At 39.9% G+C, this 26,558-nt stretch overlaps 1 protein-coding gene across 1 annotated transcript in view; it reads right to left on the reverse strand.

Moving 5' to 3' along the window:
• The window catches only part of LOC135197476 (roundabout homolog 2-like), a 176,708-nt gene that overhangs the window by 9,805 nt on the left and 140,345 nt on the right, over positions 1-26,558 (reverse strand). The window contains exons 10-18 of the mRNA XM_064224541.1: positions 25,777-26,036; positions 25,460-25,566; positions 17,376-17,565; positions 13,805-14,027; positions 13,337-13,580; positions 9,050-9,270; positions 8,372-8,628; positions 5,240-5,395; positions 3,887-4,066 (exon numbers count right to left, since the gene is read on the reverse strand). Of these exons, the coding sequence (XP_064080611.1) occupies positions 3,887-4,066; positions 5,240-5,395; positions 8,372-8,628; positions 9,050-9,270; positions 13,337-13,580; positions 13,805-14,027; positions 17,376-17,565; positions 25,460-25,566; positions 25,777-26,036 (1,838 nt within the window). The remainder of the gene's footprint in view (positions 1-3,886; positions 4,067-5,239; positions 5,396-8,371; positions 8,629-9,049; positions 9,271-13,336; positions 13,581-13,804; positions 14,028-17,375; positions 17,566-25,459; positions 25,567-25,776; positions 26,037-26,558) is intronic.

The raw sequence follows: 26,558 nt of genomic DNA on the forward strand, positions 1-26,558 counted from the left end.
GTCCACAGAAAGCATGAAGTCGTTCTCCCTGATGGAATCGAGCACTGAACGTGTCGTTTCCATCATGAACCAAGTCTGGCGAACGAATTGGTTCAAGGGAGAGAGATCTATCACCGGGCGCCAGCCCCCGATGACTTCTCCACCAGGAAAAGTCGACTGTAGTAGCCCGGCGACTGATCCCATACGATCTCCACAGCTCCTTTGCTCAGCATGGCTTCCACTTCCTGCAGAAGCGCTATGTCCCTGGCAGAACCATGAACATACGTCTGTAGATGGACCGGGTTGGAGGTGAGGGGTGGCCGCAACTCGAAGGGTAGTAGATATCCCTCCCGAAGGACATCCACTATCCAGGTCTCGGCTCCATGGCGCTGCCAAGTTGCCCAATGGCTCGCCAGGCAACCCCCCCCCCCCCCCCCCCCTTACTTCCGACAGCAGGTGAGGGGGAACGCCGTCCCTAGTGTTTCCCCCTTCTTCCCGGCTCCTCCTCGGGAGAAGGAGGGCTGGTTACGGTCACTCCTTGCAGAAGAGGTCTAAGGCTGAGTCTTTCCTCTCGGCTTTGACGAGGCCATCGTCTTAGCCGCAGTGGCTCGAGGCTGCCCAGCCGCCTTCAAGACTACCTGGTGGACTAAGCGGTCACTGTCATCAGTGCGCCGCTGTTCCACCGCAGCGTCCACCATCTCTCTGGGGAAGAGAGAGGAGGAACTCAGCACCGGTCCGTTCCGTAGACCCAAAGCCACCTTGTGCCCTGCCGACCTGGTCACTCGAGTGAGGACTGCGTCCCTACGCCTCAGAACCAGGTTGGCCCACAGGTTAGCCATCTGGTGGGGCACGTAGGAAATAGCCCTACCTCCAGACTGGTACAGTCTCCTGAAAGTCGGGTCTCCTTCATGAGTGATGTTCCCCGAGGAGGCTGCAACCTTGGACACTGTGAGGGACCACAGGTCCAGCCAGGAGACTGCTTGGAACGCTGCCATGGCAGTCTATTCCAAAGCCAACGCCTCTTGCTGCGAGAACCAGAGATTCTCGGCCAGCAGGTGCTGAAGAGACACACCCGGAGTTAGCCTAGCTAGCTCCGGGTTAACCAGTTTGGGCGGCAGTGGATTCTCCGAAGGCACATAGAAGTGCCTCTGTCGAGGTGGAGGAGGGGGAAGTAACTTGGACGACTTGCCAGACCGAAGCAATCCCTCCTGTCCAGAAACGAGAGAGTCCACTTGGCCCACAACACTGTCAGCCAAGGCTGATCAGGGCAGACCCATCGTCGTCCTGGGTTCCTTCTTAGGACCCCAAAACGACTCCAGCCTAGATGTAGGCTCGGAGGGCAGGAGCACCAATCCTTCCCCAAGGTCATTGTGCTGACGAATCAGCGCTATGACCTCTGGATCTCGGGAGTGATTGCGTCCTGGGGAGATGGGCCGTCAAGCCATCCAAGAAGAACGCCTCCCGAGACCCTCCTCCTTCCACAGGAGGAACCACAACAGACCCCTCTTGGTCTCCAACCACTTGGGCGTACGATCTGGTCGGTCCCAAGACCGTGCCAGGTTCATAGGCCCTCGTGGAGGGACCGCGAGAAACACACTCCTCGCGGTCGTTCCTAATCGCCTCGCTCCTCCTGGTGTAGCCCGAGGAGGTTGAAGGGATAGGAGAGGTAGACCTGACGCTCCTCCCCTGCTCATCAGCAGAACTGGCGTGCTGGGGGGGCTGCAGGCGATTGTCAACCCACGGTGACAATCGAGCTGCAGGCCTAGTCGCGCGGCTCCCCTGGAGAGAACTGCTGGACCGAGAACAGTGGCGACGGTCCCGAGCATCAGGAGAGCTGCTGCTAATCCCCCTATCCACCCGGTCCCGGTGGGAGCGGCAGTCAGGGGACCGGCAAAGTCCACTGTCGCGGTGGGAGCGAGGCCTGTCCTTACAGCGCGCCACGTCGCCTGAACCAGCCGAGGCTGGTCCTGGCGACCGAGGGGACCTCTTCCTCGCCTCGGCCCGCAAATGGTCGTGTCAACCCTGGGGACCGGCAGATTACAATGAGAGCGGTCGCTGGCCTGGCGGGAGTCACCTGGGCGACTCCCACCAGTTCCTACCCCGAGCGAACGGAAGACCCCCAGTACAACTGAATGCCTGGGTGTCGCGCTCCCTCCTCTATGCTCGACTGATCGAGGGAAGAGAAGGTACGTGACACTCCCCCTGAAGGGGAAGGAGCCATAAGAGGGAACTGAGACGGAGGGAGGAAAGAGGAAGACTTGTCCGTGACCAAAGGAGTAACTGGAGAGCCCTCCGATGACTCCTTGGCCGGCTTACGCACCTTCTTCCTCCCCTCATATCTTGCCCACTGCTCCTCCGACCACAAAATACACAAGTCACAAGGCTCGGTGCGAGAGCATTCGCGCCCTCGACACAGAGTACAAAGGTCATGAGGGTCTACTTCAATGAGAGACCTAAAAGAACCACACTTACATTCCTCCACACCAGGGCACAATCTGCGGCTTACGGGGGGGCGGGATGGTCTCTCTGGCTCGCGGGAATCCATCATCACGATCCACAAGCACAATACAAAAACAATGAACAAATACCAAGTACTCACGAATTTGCAACACAAGCACTCAGAATTAGGAAAAGTTGGGGAGAAACGCTTCACAATGAAGAATCTTAGCATACGACTCAGCGGGCAGAGCGGCGTAACATCACGTCTGACACCAACGGCGGCCGAAAGCAAAGTGACTCCTCACCTCCCAGTCGGGCAGGACTCCCGACTATCGGACTATGAGTTAACTACCAAACCACCTTGTTCGAAAGCTTACTACCGGTTCCAGCTGGGGCTGATTACATTCCATATGTTAAAGGACCGAGGGTTTGTATTACTTATCGGAACAATTGACAATTCGTGGTGCAGAATCACCACCGACCATTGGTACATGCCTTCACCAAAAATGGAGACAGGTGGTCAGCAAGATAACTTATCAACACTGTCCAGATTGGGATATCATATCCGGAAATAGCATTGACTCGGAGGATGACGTGGACTTACAGCAACTTTGGCAGGAGAACCCCTCTTTTTACGTGGAGTGACCTATAAAAATCAATGATGGAGAGATGACCACAGCCTGCAAGAGAGTACTGGATGCCCTTACCCATATATCTACTGTTAAGGTTGAAAAAGAAAGCCTTCAACCTTGCCAACAACTTGTCCCACTAATAGGGCAGATCAACTGCCCAATCCCTGTCGGAGCGGTATATCTGGTGGGGAATGAAGGCAGACATCAGAAAATGAGCAAGAGTATGCCTCCCATGCCAAACTTCAAAGTAACAAGGCACACAAACAGAGATAGGAGAGTTCCAGACAACAAAGTGACGAATGACTGACATTGTGGGACCCTAGATCAATGACCTAATTAATATGTAGTCTGTTTTTATATTTAGTAATATCTTTTGTAGTTAATATTAAAAGTTTTACTTTCATTCTAGGTACTTAATTTCTTTCTTCTTTGATATAGGTGCAATCTACATGAAGTTGAAAATTTTGTCTCTCCATGAGGCCATGTGCATAAATTATGCAGATGCACCAAAAGACTATTAATGATAATCCAATTTTGATTGAAACACATGAAAATACAATATTTTTTTTACAAAAATCAAGACATTGAACTTGAAAAAATATGGAAAATCAAGTTATAAGCGATGAAAGAAAAAAAATCCAGATCCAGACGAAATGAGTTCCCATTGGGCCCTTAACCTAATTCCACTGTCAACTAAATATCGATCCTCTTACTGTCCACTAAATAAAGAAAACAGATCTGCATTTACACATGAATCTTTAATAGTTCCAAAGTATGCATGACATGCACATTTTAGTGTATATCATAACTCGAGATAATTTCAAACTCAGAATTACCTGATGAGCCAAAGCCCTCGTGATGACAGGAGACTGCTGCCTGTAGAAAAGATGCTGCTGAGGTATTTGAAGATGTGGAATATGTTGATGAGGAGGTCCAGGAGGTGGGTTTTCTGGCAAGGGAGGGGGTGAGTAATGTTCCCATGGGGACAAGTAGCCACGCTGAGGTCCAACATGAATCTGCAAGAACAGAAATTTAAGCACTTGGAACTTTCAACATTAGTGAACTTACCATACATTTTACATTATTTCTTTCATTTTCCCATAAAAACTGCTATGCTAAAGTATATTTATAGAAACAGACCTTTAAACTTCTAACTGGAAATAATGATTATAAACTCAAGACAAAAATTTTTCCTAAGCAGCAAAATTCACAAATAGTACATGCACAATACAGTATGGAGGAACTTTAAACTGGTTGACTTCCAGAGAGAAATTAAACAAAGAAAAAACAAATGCTTCTCAAATTTATTTTAATTATGGAGGTGATCTGTACAAGAAGCGCCAATGTTCTGAGACAAATGGAATAGTATTTATTATTGTGGTTACCCAATCTAAACTAAAATAATTAAGTAATCAGATTTAGTTGAAGATGCTTCCTATTAAATGAATAACTTCAAGAATGTGTATGCTAGGAACATGAGCTCTCTCTCTGCCAACAAGTTTTGGAATTTACTTCCAGTTTCTGTTTTTCATAATAAAATTGAATTATTCTTGGATAAGGCAGTTTTTTCATACCCCTTTCTTTTTCTTTTCTTTTCAGACTTGGTTTAGCCAAGTCCACCAAGCTCCTTTTAATAGTCTATAGTGTCCTTTACCTAAAATATTCTTTATTTTGCATGTCCTACAGAAGTCCTTTAGTTGATGAGGCACCTAATTTCCATGAAGAGCTTGACAGTTATCACTCCTCAAACAAAGATATCTTTGATTTGCACATTTGCAGTCTAAACTTACAGGAAAACACAAACTACAATGTATTTTACCAGTTCCTAGAAGTTCTTGGTACTACTACCTTAAAAGTTACCAGTATATAAAAATATGACAACAGTTACTGCAGGAAAAAACTCCAAACACTGTGCTCAGCTGCACAGGTAAGCAGGAAAGTACTTTACTCTAAATGACATTCTATATCCAGTGATGAACCTTCATGCATCATTGTCATTTTGGGATATCAAATGTAAGATTTGTCAATGTAGGGAAACATCAGATACAATATAAAAGTCTTTGCAGTTTCATAGCAATGGTTAGGAAACAACAAATACAAAGCACAAAAGTTTTGTTCATTTCAACTCTTCAGAAAATGGTTTGTGCCCAAACGAAAATTTGGTTCAATTTTTACTTTTTGTACCTTACCTGTTTGTTGGCACCAGCAGGTGAAAGTGTAGGTTTGTGGAGATGTTGCTTTTTGAGAGTGCAGTAAAGCACAAGGTTATCATCACCCTGGTGTACTCCACTATTGTCCCCATACATGCTATCATACACAGGAATATTTGGCTCCACCTTCTCACCCTGAAAAATGTTGTGCATCCTTTAGAAACTCTAGAGAAAATATAGTGTGCCACACTCATATACAAAGAAATATATCTGCCCTTTTACAAAATAAATGATAAAATTTTCAGGTAAATGACACATTAACAAGAATACCCCACAGCCTGGTCCTTACAACTTCTAAATTATTTTTGCTTTTGGTGTTTAAGGAAAAGGAAAGATGATATATAAAAGAACGAGCACAAAAGTAATAACAGCAGTTGTGGAAACAGAAAACTTTGAAGTTAGTGTTGGATTACACCAGGAATTAGCATTAAGCCCATTTTTGTTTGTGCTGGTCATGGATGTGTTGAGTGAAGAGATAAAGAATGAAGAGCTGTGGGAGTAGTTGTATGTCGATAATCTGGTGATTACTGCTGACGATGAAGAGGACCTACAGAGAAGGATTGGAGAGTGGCAGGAGTCTTTAGAGAGGGGTGGATTAAACGTAAATGTGAATAAAACAGAGGTTTTGCTGAACAGTAGGGAAGATAGACAGAATAGTAATACAAGAAAGAGGCTCAATTATAAAACCGGCAGAAAAGTTTAAATACTTTAGATCTACTTTAAGCCAAGAGGGAGGATGTGAGGCTGAAGTTGACAATAACATAAAAGCTGTATGGGGGAATTGGGGAGAGGTAGTTGGAGTGGTATGTGATAAGAAAATGCCAATCAAGCTAAAACTCAAGTTATATAACAGTGATAAGACCAGTGTTAATGTGTGGAGCAGAAACATGGGCTCTAAGAAGAAAAGAGGAAGTAAAGCTTGGGAGAACAGAGATGAGAATGCTGAGGTGGATTATGGGAATATCACTGCATGAGAGACTGGAAAATTATGAAATAAGGGCAGGTTTAGTAAAGAATACAGATGTGATAAGAGTGTCACAATTGAGATGGTATGGGCATGTGTTGAGGGTGGATGACGCGGAGAGAGAGAAGAGAGCTTGGGAGGAACCTGTTAGAGGAAGAAGATCAAGAGGGAGACAGAATTAGATGGCAAGATAAAGTGAAGGAAGATATGGAAAGAAGAGGTTTGGTGGAGGATGATGCCTTTGATAGAAGGCAGTGAAGGCGCATCAGGCAACTGACCCCTTAATGGTGGGAAAGAAGAGAATATATGGTATATATATATATATATATATATTATATATATATATATATATATATATATATATATCAGAACATTTACTTTTACCTTACAATCCAACACTATAACAAAAAAGCACACTCTCTGGTTACTTAATAATAAAATGTCTGGGGTGGCCCGATCGTTTCTGAACACAGTATAGCAGGATTACCCATGGTTTCAAGTGAAATGACAAATTTTCTCAGACAAGCAACAGTGGAATAATGTGACCACTGTCATACTGAAACTACTAATGGAATGTGCTTCTGCAGCCAAGTGCTGCTTACAGTACACTGATCAGGCTTTGACAAAAGAAGAAAAAAATAATTCCCCCCGATCCTCAAGTTTTCCTTGTCATTAACTGGCTTTTTCTCGCTATGTAATAGGTTTCACTGTCAAAATCTTCCTGCATAAAAGAATAAAAGTAGGTTGGTGATACACAAGAGAAACAAAATATGTGTAGTACTTTGAATGATAGTAATATGATTATCATTATTATAAAGGATTAGTAGTTTATCCAGACCTCTGAGCCTAATAAAGGCTCTTCTTGGGCTGATAAAATAATATGAAACTAGAACAAATATGGTAATCACAGAACTTAGAATAACACAAATATGAGGCTGTGAAATCCACTTGCAATGAGGAACTTGGGGCCATATCAAAATGTCTTTAGTAAATATTGAGAAATACATTTACTAAACCAATGTTAATTGCCAAGATCTTGTCCAATTTTAGTCTTGTTCTCACTCTTTTTTCCTCCCCTTCCTCCTCTACACAAATTATGCTGATGGTTAAAATGCTTTTCACCTCTTTCATCTTGAACCCCTTGCCTACATGCCGTGAATACCACACTGTTAATACTTCATCATTCAACATTTGTCTTGAAAGAATGTCTGAAAGGGTACCTCCTACTTTGTATTGTTCTATTGATGTGAAGGAGAGTCCCTTCTTTCAAGCCAATATTACCTATTTAATCTGGATTGCTTATTTGACAAGTTCCATTTCCTCTGCTGCCAAGATTTGGAATTCTCTCCATTCTTACTTTTGTTGATTTCTATAAACTAGCCTACTAATACGGCTACTACTACTACTACTAGCACTTCAATTGAACCAATGATGTACAATTCTTCATTCACAGCTGACATGAAAGATTTGTTTTAGAACTGGACCTGAAAACTTTGAAGATACCAAAAATGAAACTATGAAAAGTACAAGATGGGAAGTATTTAAAAATGGAAATGAAAGGATGCAGCAAAGACCATTTTTTTACCCCTTACAGTGTGCAGCACACAAGTACATTACAGGTGGCCTATGTCCTCTTCCTGGGATTAGGATTAACATTTTTTCCTTCAGTTCCTCACTTTTATGCATGGGTTTAATCAAGTTACTGAGTTTCTGTAACATTAACTTTTGCACCTGAAATTAACTTATTTATTTAAGCAAACAGATGTTTGCAGATCATGGGGAAACAAAGAACTACTGAAGTGAGAATACTTTTCTTTTTTTTCATTCATCTACACTGAAACTGGACACTTCAATGATCTGCAACAACACTGAGCAAGTGTACAAATTTGAAATTAACTTTCAACACTAAATATTAAGTAAATCATTTAAATTTAAAACTTGATATGGGAGCCATATGAAGGGAGAATGTCTAAGTTGAACTTCTTTTATAAGTATTCATTCGAGAAAATTTTGCACACGTTAAAACTTGACAAATTAATTTTGGTGCTGAATAATTCTGATGGGTTCTGGCACTTGGTCTTCAAGACCTAAATTTCATAATCAATCAATCAATCAACAAATCAACTGCAAAAACATCAGAATCTTACATTTCTTCCATGAACAATGTTTGTGGTAGCATAAGCCACAGGTGTTCCCAAAGTTTGAGGTCCAGGAGGTACAAGGGACATGGGAGGTCCTTCAACTTCAGCATAATCTGCAGCAGCAGTGTGAAGATTAAGTAACTTTTCAGGTCCATTTTCAGTTTTTTCCTCTACAGCAGCGGGAGAAGATCCCCATGGCCCCCTTTCAATCCAAAGACCACCTGTCATAGTGCCATTAACACTCCTGCTATCAAGCTTATAACCTGTGGGAAGTCAATTTGAATGAATGAAGCAGACAATACGTAATTGCAGAATAAACAAAAATTTGCTGTATTTAAACAATGATCTACTACATGCTGTAATTATTATGAGATATTTTCCCAAATATTATAAAACATCCCATTGGTAACCCACAACTGAATTATGTTAACGTACAGTATTACTGGATTAAAATTTAATAAATTCAGAAATCATTAAAAAGAACAAAAATTGTAATTATTATAGGTACTGTTTGATTTCCATTCACTTATGGTAAAACTCAATTCCATTTAGTGCAAGTGTGTTATGCTATCAGCCTTCAGAAATAAGTAAAATAGCTAACAATATGCCATTATGAATACACCTGTGCCAGAGCACCAAGCAGATTGTCAAGTATATAATGTATTATCATCTAAATGCACTAACCTCCCATAGCTCTTTTTTCAAGCTTTTTCCGACGGTAGCAAACTACAGCTACAAATATTGACAGAACAATAAAACCAGCTGCACCAACAGCTCCAATGAACCAGGTTTCCCTCAACATAGCTACAAGAGGTGTTTGTACTCTACGTGGTTCCTCTGCTCCATCTCTTGCAGAAGGATCTTGCAACCATGTGTGACCTCCACTAGTTGGACCCTGTCCAGCTCTGAAATAATATGATGGAGTTATACAACATGATACTGAAAATCAGTGGCATTTGAAAATTGGAATTACTTAATACAGTACTTGTACACTGTACACATTTCCCTACCGGCAGTCCTTGGGTTACGTTGTTCTGGACTTACAACATTTGTTTCATGACACTTTTAACTACAATTTTCACGGCTATAAGTGGATTTACAGCAGTTACCTGCTTTATGGCGCTATAACCTGGACTTGCAGTGCTGTAAGTGCTATTTATTTCCTTTACAATACTTAAGTGCTATTTATTTCCTTTACAATACTTAATAAGAAAATTCATAAAAATTCAATAAGAAAATTCATAAAATTCCATCAGGAAAAAGCATTGTCAATTAAAAAATTTAATTTTGATCAGGACTGATCTCTCCTTAATAATGACATTTTTTACAGTTTTGCATATAATGCAATTAATCAATGAAGGGCTGAAACCTTATCTTCAGATACTGTGTAGTGAAATGTAAGCCTTAAGCCAATACCTATACGTACTCTGTTTTTTCCATCTGTCCATCCGCCTGTGGTGTTTGCGTATGGAAACACTGCGTCCCGGGCTTTAGATAGTTACGCTATGTGTAAGTTTTAGGTTAATAAAAGGATATCTGGGTGTACATTTGCAACTGAAAAGTGTTTTAATAATTAACTGTATGCAAATTACACCATTAATATTCGAAATAGGATATTATTATAATTGTTGAACGTCAGCTGAATGTAACTATCTAAAGCCTGGGACCCAGTGTTACCATACGCAAACACCACAGGCGGGTGGACAGATGGAAAAAAACCGAGTATAGTCCTTATATATTGATAGCATTTTTGTGGAGTTCCCTCTCCTGCTTCCTGTTACTCCATGTAACACTAAATATTGTAATTTGTGAGACTAAATAGTTTACTATTGTAATGCTCTCTTCTCTTGCTTTACCAATCTTTTCCCGTCCTTATTTCAAGTCTGTTTTCCTTTAGCCTGTAATATTTATATACTGAATATTGAAACTGTGATGAAGTAGGTCCTCGACTTAAGGCGAGGATCTATTCAAGCGCCGTGCCTTAAGTTGATTTCTGCCTAAAGTCAAGTGTTTCACCTTGAATGGTGCCAAAACTTGATGTTTGGCACCATAACTTGATGTTGCATCCAGTTACAGCGCCATAAGCGCAGTTAAGTCGATGCCTATTCTTGCTGTTAGTGCCTTAACTTGATGCAACATCAAGTTCACTGTGCTGTAAAACACTTTCAACAGCACTAAAAAAGTGCAGTAAGATAGAATCCGCCATAAGTCGGAGACACACTTAACTGTATGTATCTTTTATGCAATACAATAGTAGCCAATCAAAGCCGCTCCTTTTAATTTACTCTGAGGTTTCCTGTTCTTGTTGAAAGCTGTATGCTTGCTGAGACTACTTCTAGCAAGAAAGACTGAAAATTGCCCAAATGACTCTTAAAATCAGTACCTGGTCCAACACCCAGGTCAGCATGCATCCCTAATGTTTCAGAATTGCTTTGACTCTCCTTATGTTCCTGTGCAACTGCAGACAGATGTTTGATAACTTTATCTTTAAAATATATCAATAATACCTTTAAAAAGGTATGTATTCTTGATATATTATTACTCATTTCCAATACTATGTAGTTTTCCTCTTAATACTTTAGCTTACACTAAAAGTTCATTAATGCCAATATCAATTATGTACTATAGACTAATATATATATATATAAACTGTAGCTTCAAAAGAACAGCTTCAATAATAAATCCAAAAAATGTCCTGGCATCATACATCAACCCTTCTAATGTGTCCTACATCTTCCTTTAACAGGTTTTTACATATTCTAGTATGTGCAAGGATGACCTGCTCTCTGGGTGCTTTTATTGGGCAGTTGGCTATTCTGGAAGGTTCTGAGACAGAAGTCACAGAATCTTCCAATTCAAGTCTCAGAGTAGCCCTTTAAACCCCTCAAAAAGTTATACAGTGCTACCCCACTATTACATGGTATTAGGTTCCAGAACCTGCCACAGAAATGCAAAAATAAAAAATCACCTCTATAAATTCTTAGAACTGGCTTATAACTGCCAAATACCCAGTACCCCATAAACTAAAATGCATATAACTGTCTATTTTAACATTTCACTGCTTAATTTGATAGTTCAAACAAAAATATACCTTTAAATTGTCATACTAAAACAATTTGTGTAATATTTCAAACAAAATACACCCCAAACTATAATCCCAAAACATCCTAAGACATCTTTTGCCCCCCTCCCCCCCCTCCTGTTACCTTATCCTTTATACCTGCCTCACTCGTACTCACCACATTACCTCTCTCCTCGGTTGAGGGGAACTGGTCGCCATCCTGCCGCCTGTCTTGTACATATACTTGTTCCTAGATGTCAATTTTTATAGGTGGGATTGTATATATTTTTTGGGGACTTCAACAATTCCTTATAGAATTCCTTGTTAATTTTAAGTTCCTCTAGTTTTCTTTATTTCTAAGGCATAGCTTAAGTCTTAGAATAATTAGTTTATAAGTGTAAGTTCATTTTGTTAGTCCTACTGTAATTTTTAAGAGAGCAAACTTAAGTTTTGAACCTCAGGTTTTATTTCTCCTACTATGATTTACTTGTCATTTAGTAGGCTTGGATGGAATTCTCTGGTAGTTTTTCACCGGCGAACACAGGTCAACCCAGAAGAGGGATTTTGACGAAGGAAAAATCTATTTCTGGGGAGAGACCTGTGTCGCCCGGTGAAACCCAGCCCCTTTTATTTTGTGTTCCCTTCCCTTCTTCCCTTCACCTATCCAAGCCAGGGTAGTATCTAAAACTTAGGATTGTAGAGGTCGCTAGCGTCAGGTAGTAGCAGTAGTAGATAGAGGCTAGAGAAGGCGTTGCCGGTAGGTCGGCTCACCCCTTGTGGGGGTTTTGGGGAGGAAACCTCTAATTGGCAGAAGACCTGTGAATTGTGGCTTCCACACGCCCTGTACTTTATACCCAACGCCCTTTGGGTGCTTGCGCGAGGGTAGTAACCTCTGCATACCACGCTAACTTTTTTCTCTGGTATATTTAGAGGTTATTTATACTAGAAAAGAGGAAAGCAGCATCTTTTCACCGGGCGACACAGGTCTCTCCCCAGAAATAGATTTTTCCTTCGTCAAAATCCCTTTTTAAGTATACTGTAAATAATTTTTATAATAAAAATCAGTATTTAGCCACATACACAATATGAAAAAATACAGTAATTAGTGAATAAATGGTGTTGCTCTACAAAGAAAGAGCAAATTAGTATGTAATAATTTTAGTGATATGGTCAATAGAAAAAACCCAAATTAGTGATAGTTCCCCATGGAAAAGTGAATAATGTGTTCCACAAAAATCCGCAACAAAGTGGACTGCATTAATGTGAAACGCATAAAACTGGAGGAGCATTATATTTTTATTGATCTCTATTATGCCATTAACATTAATGTCTTCATTCTCAAGATTTTCAAAAAGCTGCTACAATCATTCCTCTCTTTTTAGTTTTTACTTCTCCATTTACACCCTTTATATAATAAATTTTGAGCCTTTCACTTCTTTTCCACTATTCCTTAGCCATTTTGATATCTTTGATATTCTCTAGATTTTCCCTCTGTTATGTTGAGATACTGATTCCTTGAATCTCACCTCTTTCTCTTCACCCTAGCTTTCTGTCTTGAAATATAATTCAACCATCATTTCACTCTTTATATCCCATCCAATATGTCATACATTCACAAATAAAATCAAATAACTATTACGTTCACCCTGGAATATGTGCTATTTTAATGTGGTGAAGTAAGGTTACATTCAAAGGACCACTACTTATTTTGTAACAAATTAACAACCCAAGCCAAGAAAAATAATCATTCCTGAGCCAGTCTTTTTCCTAGCTAGAATATTTAATTAATATTTTCTTGGGGCTATAAAAAAGGTGAAGAATAATGCCATGCAGTACATCATCCTTGTGAATGAGAAAATATAAGATAGATAAACAGTTCAACAATTTTCAATACCAGCTGAAGATTATACCTGGTGTGAGCTGCAATAGTAGCAGTGAAGTGGGCTCCAAATGTGAGATTGTGAAGAGTAATACTATGTAATGATCCAGCAACCGTTAAATTGGAATGCCACTCAGTCTTGTTAATAAATAACCATAAGGAGAAATGAGTTATGTGACCATTTGTATGTGCAATCGGTGGAGGCTGCCAAGACAACACAACACTGGTAGTATTCAATACCAAGCTCTCTACTCCAGTTGGAGGTGCAGTAGGAACTGTAACAAAATGGATAATTAGTAGAACTAGGGTAAAACACACAAATATTAGTTTTTACATAGTTAATCATTCATATAAATCAACATCTTCCTTTTCAGTATAACTTTGTAGGCTTTGGTGAAATGAAATATTGAAGTTCTGTAAATTTATTTGCAATGTCAAACAATACCTAGAAATATTCTACTAAGCAACAAGAAAAAACAAAATAAAATTACTTTCTTACCATCTTCCAATGTCATGATAATCCTAGAATTTGATGGATGGCCATGTATTCCTCTGTAGTAAGGAACAACAAAAATTTCATACTCAGTGAATTTAGCCAAGTCAGTTAAGGTGTATGTATTCTTTGCGGAACGGACCACCTTTTTCATTTGGAAGTGATGTGTGGAACCAACCTCACGATACCTAATATAGTACCCATCAATGTAGTCTTCATAATCTTGCACCTAAAAAAACAAACTTGGTATTAGAACTTGAGTTAATAAAATTACTAACACAAAGTTACACAGAATATGCAAAAAATACATATATAAAAGATTAAAAATGAATCTTCATCAAAATGTCCCACTCCTTAAAGACCAATACCTGTAGATTATCAGACAGACATTGATATGTAAAAGTTATCACACTACTATCACAGTATTAAGCAAGAAAAACTATGCATGCGTGATAGCCAATAGATAATAGATAATATAAAGGATATCAAAAAGTATGATGAAAAATATAAAAAGCATAATCAGTAGTACCACACCAAACCAAGTTGTACTCTCACTCTACAAGAGACAGGCAATCTGTATAATTATCTGTCATTACAATGTTCAAACAAAGGAGAGACTATTACATTTTGGATAGATGTCACTTACAAATATGAAATTATGGTTAGTCAATTAACTTAATATATTACGTAGAATAGGCCAGCTCAATATTGGGTCTATGACAGGAAGAGGAAGAGAGTTGGCGGAGTTGATGAGGATAAAGAGAGTGAATATTTTGTGTGTTCAGGAAACTCGATGGAAGGGTAATAAAGCCAAAGAACTGGGGGATGGCTACAAGCTAATCTATAGTGGAGCAAATGACAGGGTAGGAATGGCGTTGGTGTAGTGTTGTCGGGGGAAATGAAAAATGCAGTGACGGAAGTGAGTGGAATGAATGACCGCATTATGAGAGTGAAGATATGTTATGGAGGGGAAACAATGAACATCATTAGCGCTTATGCTCCACAAGTGGGCTGCACAGAGGAAGAAAAGAGCCGTTTTTGGAACGAAATGAGTGAGGTAACGCAAGAACTGGAAGAGCAGGAGAGGGCTGTAGTGGGGGTAGACTTTAATGGACATGTCAGAAATGAAAAGGATGTAATTGAACATGTGCATGGAGGACATGGGATTGGGGAGAGAAACCCAGAAGGAGAGAGTATAGTAGACTTTGACGTGTCCTTTGATATGGCAATAGTGAACACATTCTACAAAAAGAAGAGGGAGCACTTGATAACATACAGGAGTGGTGGTAGATGCACACAAATAGATTACCTCCTTTCCAATAGATCAAGGGTGGTGGAAGTTAGGAATTGTAAAGTTATCCCAGGTGACCACGTGGCCCCCAACATAGGCTCCTTTGTATGGATTTAAAGATGAAAAGAGAAAAGAAAACGAAAACCAATGGGGTAAAGAAAATCAAGTGGTATAAATTGTTAGGGAGGGATAATGATAAGAAGAGAGAGTTCAGGAGAAGAGTGCTGGGAATTGAAGATGTGGGAGAATGGTGGAGGCATAATGCATCAGTGATTAGAAGACATGGAAAAGAGATACTAGGGGAAACATCTGGAATAGTATGGGAGGAAAAGGAGAGCTGGTGGTGGGGAGAAGAGGTGGGGGAAGTGGTGAAGGGTAAAAGGGAGGCAAAGAAGAGATTTGAAGAGTCACAGCTGGAGGAGGACAGAGAAAGTTTAAGAGAAAGAAACAAAGAGGTAAAATGGGTGGTAGCTCAAGCTAAGGCAAGGGCATATGAAGAGGTTTATAATGAACTGGAAACCAAGGAAGGGTTGAGTAAGATGCTCAAACTGTCAAGTGTAAGAAATAAAAGAACAAAGGACATCACCCGTATTAAGCAAATGAAAGATAGGAATGGTACGGTCATAAAAAAAAAAAAGGTAGAAGACATCCGGAAAAGATGGAAAGATTATTTCGAACAACTGCTAAATGAAGAAAATGAAAGACTTGTAAGAGAGGATGGAAAAGCAAACATGGGAATGGTAATGGGGATATCTAAGGATGAAGTGATACAAGCCTTAAAAAGAATGAGGAATGGGAAGGCAACAGGACCTGACTTAATCCCAGTCGAAGTTTGGAAAGCCTTAGGAGAGGAAGGGGTAGACATCTTGTATGATCTGATGGTAAAAATATTCGAACAAGAAAAGATACCAGAAGAATGGCGGGAAAGCATATTGATACCTATATTTAAAGGTAAAGGTGATGTCCAAGAATGCAGTAATTATAGAGGTATAAAACCAATGTCTCACACGTTGAAGATTTTGGAAAGAATAATAGATAGCAGGCTGAGAGAGGAAGTGAGAATAGGGAAGGAACAGTTAGGATTTATGAAGGGAAGTGGCACAACGGAGGGAAAATTTTGCATAAGGCAGCTGATGGAGAAATTCAGAGAAAATCAACGAGACCTGCATCTGGTATTCATAGATCTTGAAAAGGCCTATGACAGAGTGCCAAGGCAAGATATATGGAGATGTTTGAGGGAGAAGATGGTGCCGGAAAAGTATGTCAGAATTATTCAGGAGATGTACAGGAATGTGTATACTAGAGTGAGGAGCAGTGTTGGAGAGACGGATGGATTTGAGATAGGAGTTGGATCACACCAGGGGTCAGCACTTAGCCCATTCATCTTCAACACGGTGATGGATGTAATGACCAGGGATGTTAGAGAAGCAGTGCCATGGTGCATATTATACGCGGATGACATTGTGTTGTGTTCAGAGGGGAGGGAGGAGTTGGAGGGGAGGTTGGAGAGATGGAGAGCAGCACTTGAGGAGAGAGGAATGAGAAAAAGCAGATAAAAAACCGAATATATGTGTTCCAGTATTACTGAGGACAGTGGAAGTAGCATAAGATTGGGTGGGGAAGAAATAAAGAAAGTACAGAAGTTCAAGTACTTAGGGTTCGTATTAGAGGATAGTGGAAGCATGGACCAAGAGGTGAGACACCGAATTCAGGCAGGATGGAATAACTGGAGGTCTACATCAGGGGTCCTCTGTGACAAGAAGGTCCCTCTGAAATTGAAAGGAAAGTTCCATAGGACGGTGGTCAGACCAGCAATGTTATATGGAACAGAAGCAAAAAGTATGAGGAAAACAGAGAAGAAGATGGATGTAGCAGAAATGAAAATGTTGAGATGGATGTCGGGAGTAACAAGGGAAGATAGGATTAGAAATGAGAATATAAGAGGATTGACAAAGGTAGTTGAAATATTGAAGAAAATACAGGAAGGAAGGCTTCGATGGTATGGACACCTGTTACGAAGGGAGGAACATCATGTTGGAAGACATACGATGGAAATGGAAGTGCGGGGTAGAAGGAAGAAAGAGATGGCGAGATTGTGTAGGGGAAGATATGGTATTGAAAGGTATAAATGAGAACGAGGCACAGGACAGAAATCGATGGAGACGACTCATTCGCAATGGCGACCCCATATAAAAATGGGTTTAAGCTAGGAAGAAGAAGACTGTAACTTTATGAATAACCTAGTATTAGGAGAATCAGCTGTATACAGTATTTCATAAAGCTTACCTTCCATGTAAGTCTCAGAGAAGTGGAAGAAACTGGAGTGGGTTGAAGTAGTGTCACTAGTGGCTGAGACAGAACTGCTCGAACTTGCTTCTCATTTTCAACAGGAATCTGCCCTGTACCATCATGGTCCTCTGTTAGTAATGGTTCTGATATTGGAGATGCTGGTGAGACACCATGCATATTCATAGCCCTGTAGATTAAGTGACCACTTAATAATCACAGAAACACATAAAACATATCCTGAAATCTAAAAAGGAAAGCAATGGTGGCATCATACTGTACAAAGTACGTAAGATTATCCTTTACTTAAGCTACTCATCCATTATTACTTCTACTATGACAATACTACTTACATAATTTAGTTTTTTTAAGCATATATTTATGTGAAATTCACAAAGACCTTTTAATTATACGCTTATTTTAAAATTTCAAGAAGACATGATTACTCTACGCCATCATAGAAACTGTTTTTAGAACATTTTTGCTCCATACAAATGATGCACAAATTATGACCAGTACAGGGTATTACAATCAAAATTTACTGTAATGTCATACAAACATACACAAAGCAATCCACAGGTGCTGTATGTATGCATGCATTTTTTCATTACTTTCACCATTGATTATTGTAAAGAATGATACCACTGCTGTGATTCAGTGGTATATTGAATGTCAGCGAAGCCCTTAAGCCTCTCCTCTACCTGAGGATCCTAAGTTCATGTCCTTAAAATTTATTACATTTTTGTAAGCCTTGCCGCTGCTGGTATTTTCTATAATTTTTGCATGTTAAATATTAACACTAATTTTACATTGCCCTACAATTCATCTTGATATTATCCTCCTTAATTATTCTTCCTGTTTTATCAGTGTATTGTAATACTGTATATGTGGTGCAATGAATAATTTGTATACATAACAAAAAACACAAAAAGGTCCCAGTAAACATTAACAAAAACATACTTGCATAATGTATTACAGGTTTAAAATCCCTTATCTGAAATTCTAAAAATCAAACAGCTCTAAAAATCAAATTTTTTTTGTGGTCAGTAGTTTCCATTTGCAAATGCCAATTACCACAGTTGTATTAAAGATAATGATACTTTAAGTAAAATTTGCTTTACTTACTGTATCCAATTATATTGTATGTATTACCATACAGTAAGTCCTCGGGTTACGCCGGTCTCGACTTACGATGTTTCGTGGTTACGAACGCGCCCCCATAAAAATATAAAAAATAATATTATGCGTCGTTCCGTCTTACGCGGTTTAGCGACGTAAACAAACGCGAACTAGTTCCGGGCGCACGGTGGAAGAATACGCTTTGTGGGGGAGAGGACGGCGTCGCTTCGCTACGCTCATTTCTCGCCCATACGCCATTTTGGTTGTTTACACTGCCTCTCTCTCCCTCGTGTTGTATCGTTTTTGTAACTTTTTGCTCTTTGTTATGGCTTCCAAGCGCAAGGCTGACTCTTCTGATGGTAGTGCATCGAAGAAAAGAAAGGCCATCACCATGGAAATTAAAGTGGACATTATAAAGCAATCTGAGAAGGGAGAAACGCCAACAAACATTGGCCGCTCCCTTGGCCTTAGCCGTTCGACCGTTGCTACCATTATCAAAGATAAAGAGCGCATCGTTGAACATGTGAAAGGATCTGCTCCTATGAAAGCGACAGTGATAACTAAGCAGCGTAGTGGTCTAATAATTGAAATGGAAAGGTTATTGGTGCTTTGGTTGGAAGACCAAAATCAACGGCGTATCCCAGTCAGCCTTATGGTGATTCGGGAGAAGGCGAAAAGATTGTTTGAAGCGTTGAAAAAAGAAAAGAGGGAGGGAAGTGAAAGTGAAGAGTTTGTGGCTAGTAGGGGTTGGTTTATGCGATTTAAGGCTCGGGCCAATTACCATAACCTTAAAGTGCAAGGTGAAGCTGCTAGTGGGGATGAGAAAGCAGCGAGTGAATTTCCTAAAGCGTTGTCTGAGATAATTAAGGAGGGGGGTTATTCTGCTCAGCAAGTGTTTAACGTGGATGAGACAGGTTTGTTTTGGAAGCATATGCCTAACCGCACTTACATCGCTAAGGAGGAGAAGTCAGCACCCGGTCATAAAGCCAGCAAGGAGAGGCTAACTTTACTTCTTGGGGGTAATGCAGCTGGCGACTTCAAATTGAAGCCCTTGTTGGTGTATCAGGCTGAAAATCCAAGGGCACTCAAGGGCATTTGGAAGGGTCAACTACCAGTAATTTGGAAGTCCAACAAGAAGGCATGGGTGACACTTGCAGTGTTTGGAGGACTGGTTCGTAAACCATTTTGTTCCAAGTGTGGAGCGGTATTGCGCCTCCAAGGGTATCCCCTTTAAGGTGTTGCTAGTGCTGGACAATGCCCCTGGACACCCTGCCCAGCTGGGAGACTTCAACCCTAATGTCAAGGTGGTTTACCTTCCACCTAATACCACGGCCCTTTTACAGCCTATGGACCAAGGAGTGATTGCTTCGTTCAAGGCCTACTACCTACGAAGACAATTGCTATGGCTTTACAGGCAACTGAAACCAAGAAGGACTTGACTCTGAAGGACTTTTGGAAATCCTACAACATCCTTGATGCTGTAAAGAACATTGCTGATTCCTGGAGGAGGTTAAGCAAACAAACATGAATGGTGTCTGGAAGAAAATTTGTCCTCAATTTGTGAATGATTTCCATGGGTTTGAGGACACAGTTCAGCAAGTTGTCAAGAACGTTGTTGCCCTGAGTAAGGAAATCAATTTGGAGATGGTGGTTGATGATGTTACAGAGCTGCTGGAGTCTCATGGCGAGGAGTTATCTGCTGAGGACCTGATACAACTGGAGAAGCAGATGATAGAGGAAGAAGAAGAAGCACCCACCCCAGAGCCTAAGGCTTTCACAAGGCAGGACTTGGCAAGAGGTTTTGCAGAGTTGCAGCAAGCGTTGGCAACTTTTGAGGCTCAGGATCCCAACTTGGACAGGTTCACTAGGGTTTCCAGAGGCATCATGGATTTGATGCAGTGTTACAAGGAGATCTTGGATGAAAAGAGGTTGCTCTCTATTCAGACTAACCTGGAGCAGTATTTTAAGAAGGTAGAGAGGCCTGCAAGAGATCCTGTACCCTCTACCTCAGCTGCCTCTGCTAATCCAGACTCGCCTGCCCCACAATCTCCAGCACCTTCTGAATGTTCTGCTAACCCAGACTCGCCTGCCCCACAATCTCCAGCACCTTCTGAATGTTCTGCTAACCCAGACTCACCTGCCCCAGCATCTCCAGCACTTCTGTAGGTTCTGCCTCACCTCAAGACTCACCTGCCCCAGCATCTCCAGTAGTATGTTCTGCCTCACCTCAAGAATCACCTGCCCCAGCATCTCCAGCATCTTCTGGAGGTTCTTTTTTTCTTCACTAACCTCCCCCAGTCTCTCCAGCACCGCAGCTTCCTCTCCAGTGTGCAAGCCAACCAAATTAATAAAGGTAAGGAATTGTTCTCTCGTTGTTATTGATAGGTATTTATATTAAATCATGTGGTATTTTTTAATGTTCCGACTTACGCTGAAAATCGTGTTACTATGCATCTTAAGAACGGATCAACGTCGTAACTCGAGGACCCCCTGTACTCATAAAATATGGACATTGCAATTATGCACCATTTGCTTTCTGGTAATGTTTACATAATTAAATAACCCATCAGCTAACTAAATGAGTTATATACTTAATAGATCTAAACATTTACCAATTAATGTTTTATGGTAACCAACTCATTCTAGACTATGGTGTAAGATTAATCCAAAGTGAGACTCTTGTGAACAAGGAATATGTAAGTTATTGGTTATGTGTACACCTTGAATAAAGCAGACATGCCTGGATGAACAATGGAACCTCTCCCCTTAAACCTAAAATTGAGTTCTGTTTTAAGGTCTCTATGCCTTTTTAACTTTTCAAGTAAAAAAGTAAAAAAATGTTTCACTGAAAATGTTTCTCAGATGGAGGACTAAATATTCTGCTAATATATCTAGTATTTCTGGAGACAACCTCCCTAAATATAATAGAAATGTTGGTGGAAAATTGGGGGTTTACTCATCTGATTTCATCATTACTACTTAACAACAGAGGTCTCTGAATATAGCTTCTTTGCAGGATTCTTCCTGTTGAGTCATGAAGTTTAAAACCTATTTGAGGAAATAATAAGTCTTCTATGTTGTCTGGATCATGGTAATGAGGAACAGGGAACTGAGAGTGCCTCCAGAGAGTGAGTACTATTCTTGGAAGGGAGTTAGCAAGTATTTATCAGCTGAGGCCTCCTTGTGTTTTCTTGGTATTTTTCAACTGTAACTATAAAGATATTAACTACCCAATTCAACATTTCTGAAATACAGGCTTTGTCTTTGAAATGACAAATTTTTAATCAATTTGTATTTTTCATAGCTAACAAATTTTTGGTCTTAACATTAGGATAATCTTCTTGTGCCAGCTGGAAACTAGTCAAAAACAATCAAAGATTGTAAAGCAAGGAATCTTTGGCATCTGGCAACTCATGCATATATGAAGTGGAAGCTAATCACCAACCAGGCATAGAACACCGTGACACATCAGTCTTTCTTTGACCATCTTGGAGAGTAGTCGCTTGCTCTCCCTCTTTCTCAAGCCAAGCCGGTTGCTTTGTTTGCCTGAGATTTCTTTGTTTCAGTGTATTTGTGGATGTGCCTTGTTGGTTAGCATGGAGTCCTCCAATTCTTCTAGGCCTTGTCACCGCATGTGCCCGGGTGTTTGGGGATTTTCATGCTCCAGGTTTTTGGCTGCTACTATTACAGATCCCCATAACATGCAGTAGATGCCGATCTAATTTTTGTACCATTACATACTAATCCTTGCCCAGAATGTCATTCCTGGCCTATCTCCTTTGATTCTCCCATTCTCTGAGCAAGATATGGCCCTTGGAGGAGTCAAACTTTGTCCCTTTGGATGGAGCTGCTAGTCAGTGTCTTTGTGCTGGAGTCCTTGCTGTGACTTCTTGTCCAAACAGCAGAGGATTCACTGATTTACAGTAACTGTAACTGCCTCCTTTCCCTCCTTGAGGATAACTAAAATAAAAGTGATGAAAAATCACTGGAAAGGAACATAGGACAAGGGGAGCATGGTGAAACCTTCCAATGAGAAATGCTTGCTTGACTTCAGTAAAAAGCTGGTTGATAGCTTGTCCTTGGAAGAAATGTGGTGGGAAGTCCAGAGAGGTGTTGTTTTCTCTTTCATGGTCCTGAGGTCACCTTCTGTGGAAAGCATCCTGGAGAAAAGAGTAAACATGGCTTTGTATAGCTATTGCCAGCATGAGCAATGTAGGTCAAGACAAAGTCTTCCTTGGGATGATGATGTACTTACAAAATGAGGAGCATTCATGATCAGACTCTTTCCAATGTATTGCTATTCCCACAGTCTCAAATACCTTCTTTACCACTAGACAGATCAGAAATGGTTAAGTATTACGTGACAACAGCCATGAATTCTGGCAGTCACAGCCTTGCATTTTCTTCTTTTCTACAGAGGTGGCTTTTGATAATGATCTGGAGAGGTGCACAGTTACCTTTCCTTTAGAATACCACAAGAGGGTTACTGATTACCATTAGCTTGCAATGTGATAGGGGTAGAGAAGCATTCACTTGATCTAGGAAGCATAATGTAACCTAGGCTAGAGGCCCTATTGCAGAAACAGCATCTAAAACATTAACAGCAAAAGGCAGCAGCTACATAACAGGAACAATCAATTCAATCGATTGCATTAACTAGGACCATTAAAGCAAAAAGAGGGCATTCTTCTGTCTAACAAAGTAAGCTTTTTACCACTTATTGGCACAACTTGTGTACCATAGAAATAGAAGTGAGACAAACTGGTATTCAAATTCTTGGGTCATCCTTTATGCATCCCCCCTTTGGCCCTAACAATACCTGTCACACCACCAGTAAAATGTCTGATAGGTGACCTGCAACAAACATACCTGGCCTAGACAGCTGGGAAGAAGTTAAAAGGTGTGGCAAGATTTACCTGGAGCACAATTAAGAAAAAAAATGGGAATATGCATGACACTAATAGTGCAAGTGAGTCAAAAAGAATGCTAATAAAAAAAATGTGCAAAATTTTATAAAACCAGTACTTGTTATATCTAATCTTTACTGCCTCAAGGTACAAAACTTTCACCATAAAAACAATTGATAAAAATTACGTAAATAATCATGTACATCCATACTAACACTAATTAAATGAAAAAAAACCAGCATAAGCTAAACTCAGGTGGTAATCAGCAGAGCACTGTACGCACTTACAAAAATCAATCCTATAAATCAGGAATCTCTCAGTCTAGCCCATTAACTAAAATTCCTATTACTTACTGATCAATGAAATGCGAAAAGAACTGTTATATTCAAGAATGAATAAAAAAAAAAAATATTGATCAGTACCAAATGATAACTCATGTTAATGCAAACAATCTGGGGAATGAGTTATAGTAGTTCTGCTGGTATCAGTGCAGGCCCTATAAACAATGCAACCGGTTGATTCAAACAATGATAGTTTGAAATTCAGGAAGTATGAGTGATAGCACTTCTGACAAAAGACTAATAAGCCCGGGAACCTCCCAGCCCTGATATTAGGTACACTATACTTATGATTAATGGGGGTTGTGATAAAACAAAATACGGATACTAGTCCTAAGACTGATATGCAAGATCTTTAAAAAGACATAAGCTTTACAGATACCAACAAACCTAATAAATTGTGAAGTTTTTGTTGCACATCATATGAAAACTATTCTTGACATTCATAAATAATTGAAGCTTACAATATACCATTAATTTCATATAGTACATGTATTAATAACATTTATAAGAGAGGCTCAGATATGCATGTATATGTATAAGGCTAAACAAAATTTCAACATCTTGCAATAGCACTGTAGATTTACCAAACAAGAGTATACAGCAATACCTTGTCAATGACAGAAACTACAGTACATACTTTGATGGACAACCGCTAAGAAGGTAATAATCATTCTATTGTTTATGGAATCCAAAGAAACAGAGATGAAAGATCCAGGCACCAATCATGAGGCAGCCAGTAAGCGCGAACTGCAATTCAAATAGTATATGTTAAGCCTTTGGAATTGGCACTCACATCATAACAGATAAATGAGCTGACATTTCTTATGTTCCATGGTTGCTAGAATGTAAACTTTGCAAGCCAGAGAAATGGACAACAGAAAATAGTGGGTTTCAATTTCTTTCTTTGCACACCATTATCTGTCAGATAACACAGGTCTTCTGCTGATGAATACAGATCAACATTCAACACCATTCGTATGCCACATTATGGTTTAGATGGCCGAAATCCGTGATATTCTTCCTCAATACATATAGGTACTGAACTTCAAAGACACTTTTTTCAAAACTTATTCTGCTAAATACAGGATTTCTAATCCAATGGACCTACCATGTTACAATACCATGAACACATTGTACCATTTAATACTGCTCACTTGCCTTGCATTTTATATTTTACAAAGCCGGCAAAGCCTGAAACCAAGGTTCCAACTCTTGTCAGCATTCAGTTACAAATTCTCCAGGAATCAAATAACAAGAAACATTAGGGTCTAAAAATTATGTTCAAAGGCCACTAGCTAATTTATGTGCTAGATCAGATTTACTAGAAGGAGCCTTCATCATCCTTCAAGGTGTACCTAAAGTCATGTCGGCTGATGCACCAGGCCATTGATTACACTACATAATTTTTTGATGTGGTACAATCAGTGAAGGTTATTAGCCCTTCAGACTTTTATTTGGATTACATAAACTTCTTTTCAATCAGAAGCACACTAAAAAATACTTCCCTTTGCCTCAAATTCTATCTTAATGGGATAATGGATTAAACATCTTATGTGACAATCTAAAATATCAGCAAAACTCCAAGGTAGAAATCACACCTAAAATTGCTCTTGTCTGTTTCATGCAAACCATAGCTGGTGGGAGAGAATTTTATACATAGAACTCTTACACATATATTATTTACTGCAAATTCATTATGAAATGCAGAGATATTCACCTGACTACAGCTCGGTACTGAGTTTTTGGTTGAAGACCAGCTAGTGTATACGATTCAGCTGGAATATGGTCTTCTATAGGTTGCCAATCTCCACGGCCACTCCATACCTGCAAATCATAAAACAATCAAATTTGGTTTTAAGACATCTTGGAATATGCAAAAAATTTCAAACTTCAAAATTTACTTCCATATCAATATGAAATATCTAAGAAAGTATTGCATGCAAAAATCATTATAAAAATAGGAGTCAACAACCTACAATTACTACATATGGAAGAAAAAAATATTAAGAATGCCAAAAAGATTACTTTTCTTACCTCCAATCTATAACTAGTAATTGGTGATGCTCCTTCATTATCAGGTGGAGCCCAGTACATAGTAATTGCAGTAGAATTGTGAGCACGTAACTTTGGGGCCTTGGGTGGTCCAGGTAAATCATTTGGATCAGGAGCAGGCATAATATTACTAGCAATTTTACTATCTGGTTCAACGACTTCGACAATGCTGCTCACAGCTGATGAACCTGCTTCTGATGTAGCTGTGCATGTATACTTTCCTTGATCTCCGGCTCTAACATCTGTATCAGAAAGGATGGCTAATTAGCAGCTTATCAGTATTTAGCTTTAACATGTATAATACATAACTTACCACTTGTTATTTCTAGGTGGAAAGTAAATAAATGTTTGTTGCTAATAATAATAATAATAATAATAATATGTTTTATTAAAAGTAATTGCTGCCTCAGCTGCATTAATTTTATACAGGTTCTTCTCTATTTTTCTAATTATTGCTTTCTCATTGTTGCTTAAACTGGTGAGCAACGCACCGAAGGTTGACATATCTCAATCAGGTAGAACGATTGGATTTTATTGGTAAAAATTTCAGTTGGGGTAGTCAAATTTTCGGGTATATCCCGTAGAGTTTATTACAGATAGAATTGATGTTAAATTCTATTTCTTTTCTATTCTTTCTATTCTTTCCGGATGTTTCGTCTGAATAAACCTCAGACATCCTCTTGGGCGGAGGTGGGTGAAGGACTGAAGTGAGAAGGTGAGTCCAGCTGCTTATATTGCGGTGGCGCAGCGGGGGGCGTCGTGCC

The sequence above is a fragment of the Macrobrachium nipponense genome, chromosome 21, assembly GCF_015104395.2.
Source record: "Macrobrachium nipponense isolate FS-2020 chromosome 21, ASM1510439v2, whole genome shotgun sequence".
In the NCBI taxonomy this organism is placed as follows: Eukaryota; Metazoa; Arthropoda; class Malacostraca; order Decapoda; family Palaemonidae; genus Macrobrachium; species Macrobrachium nipponense.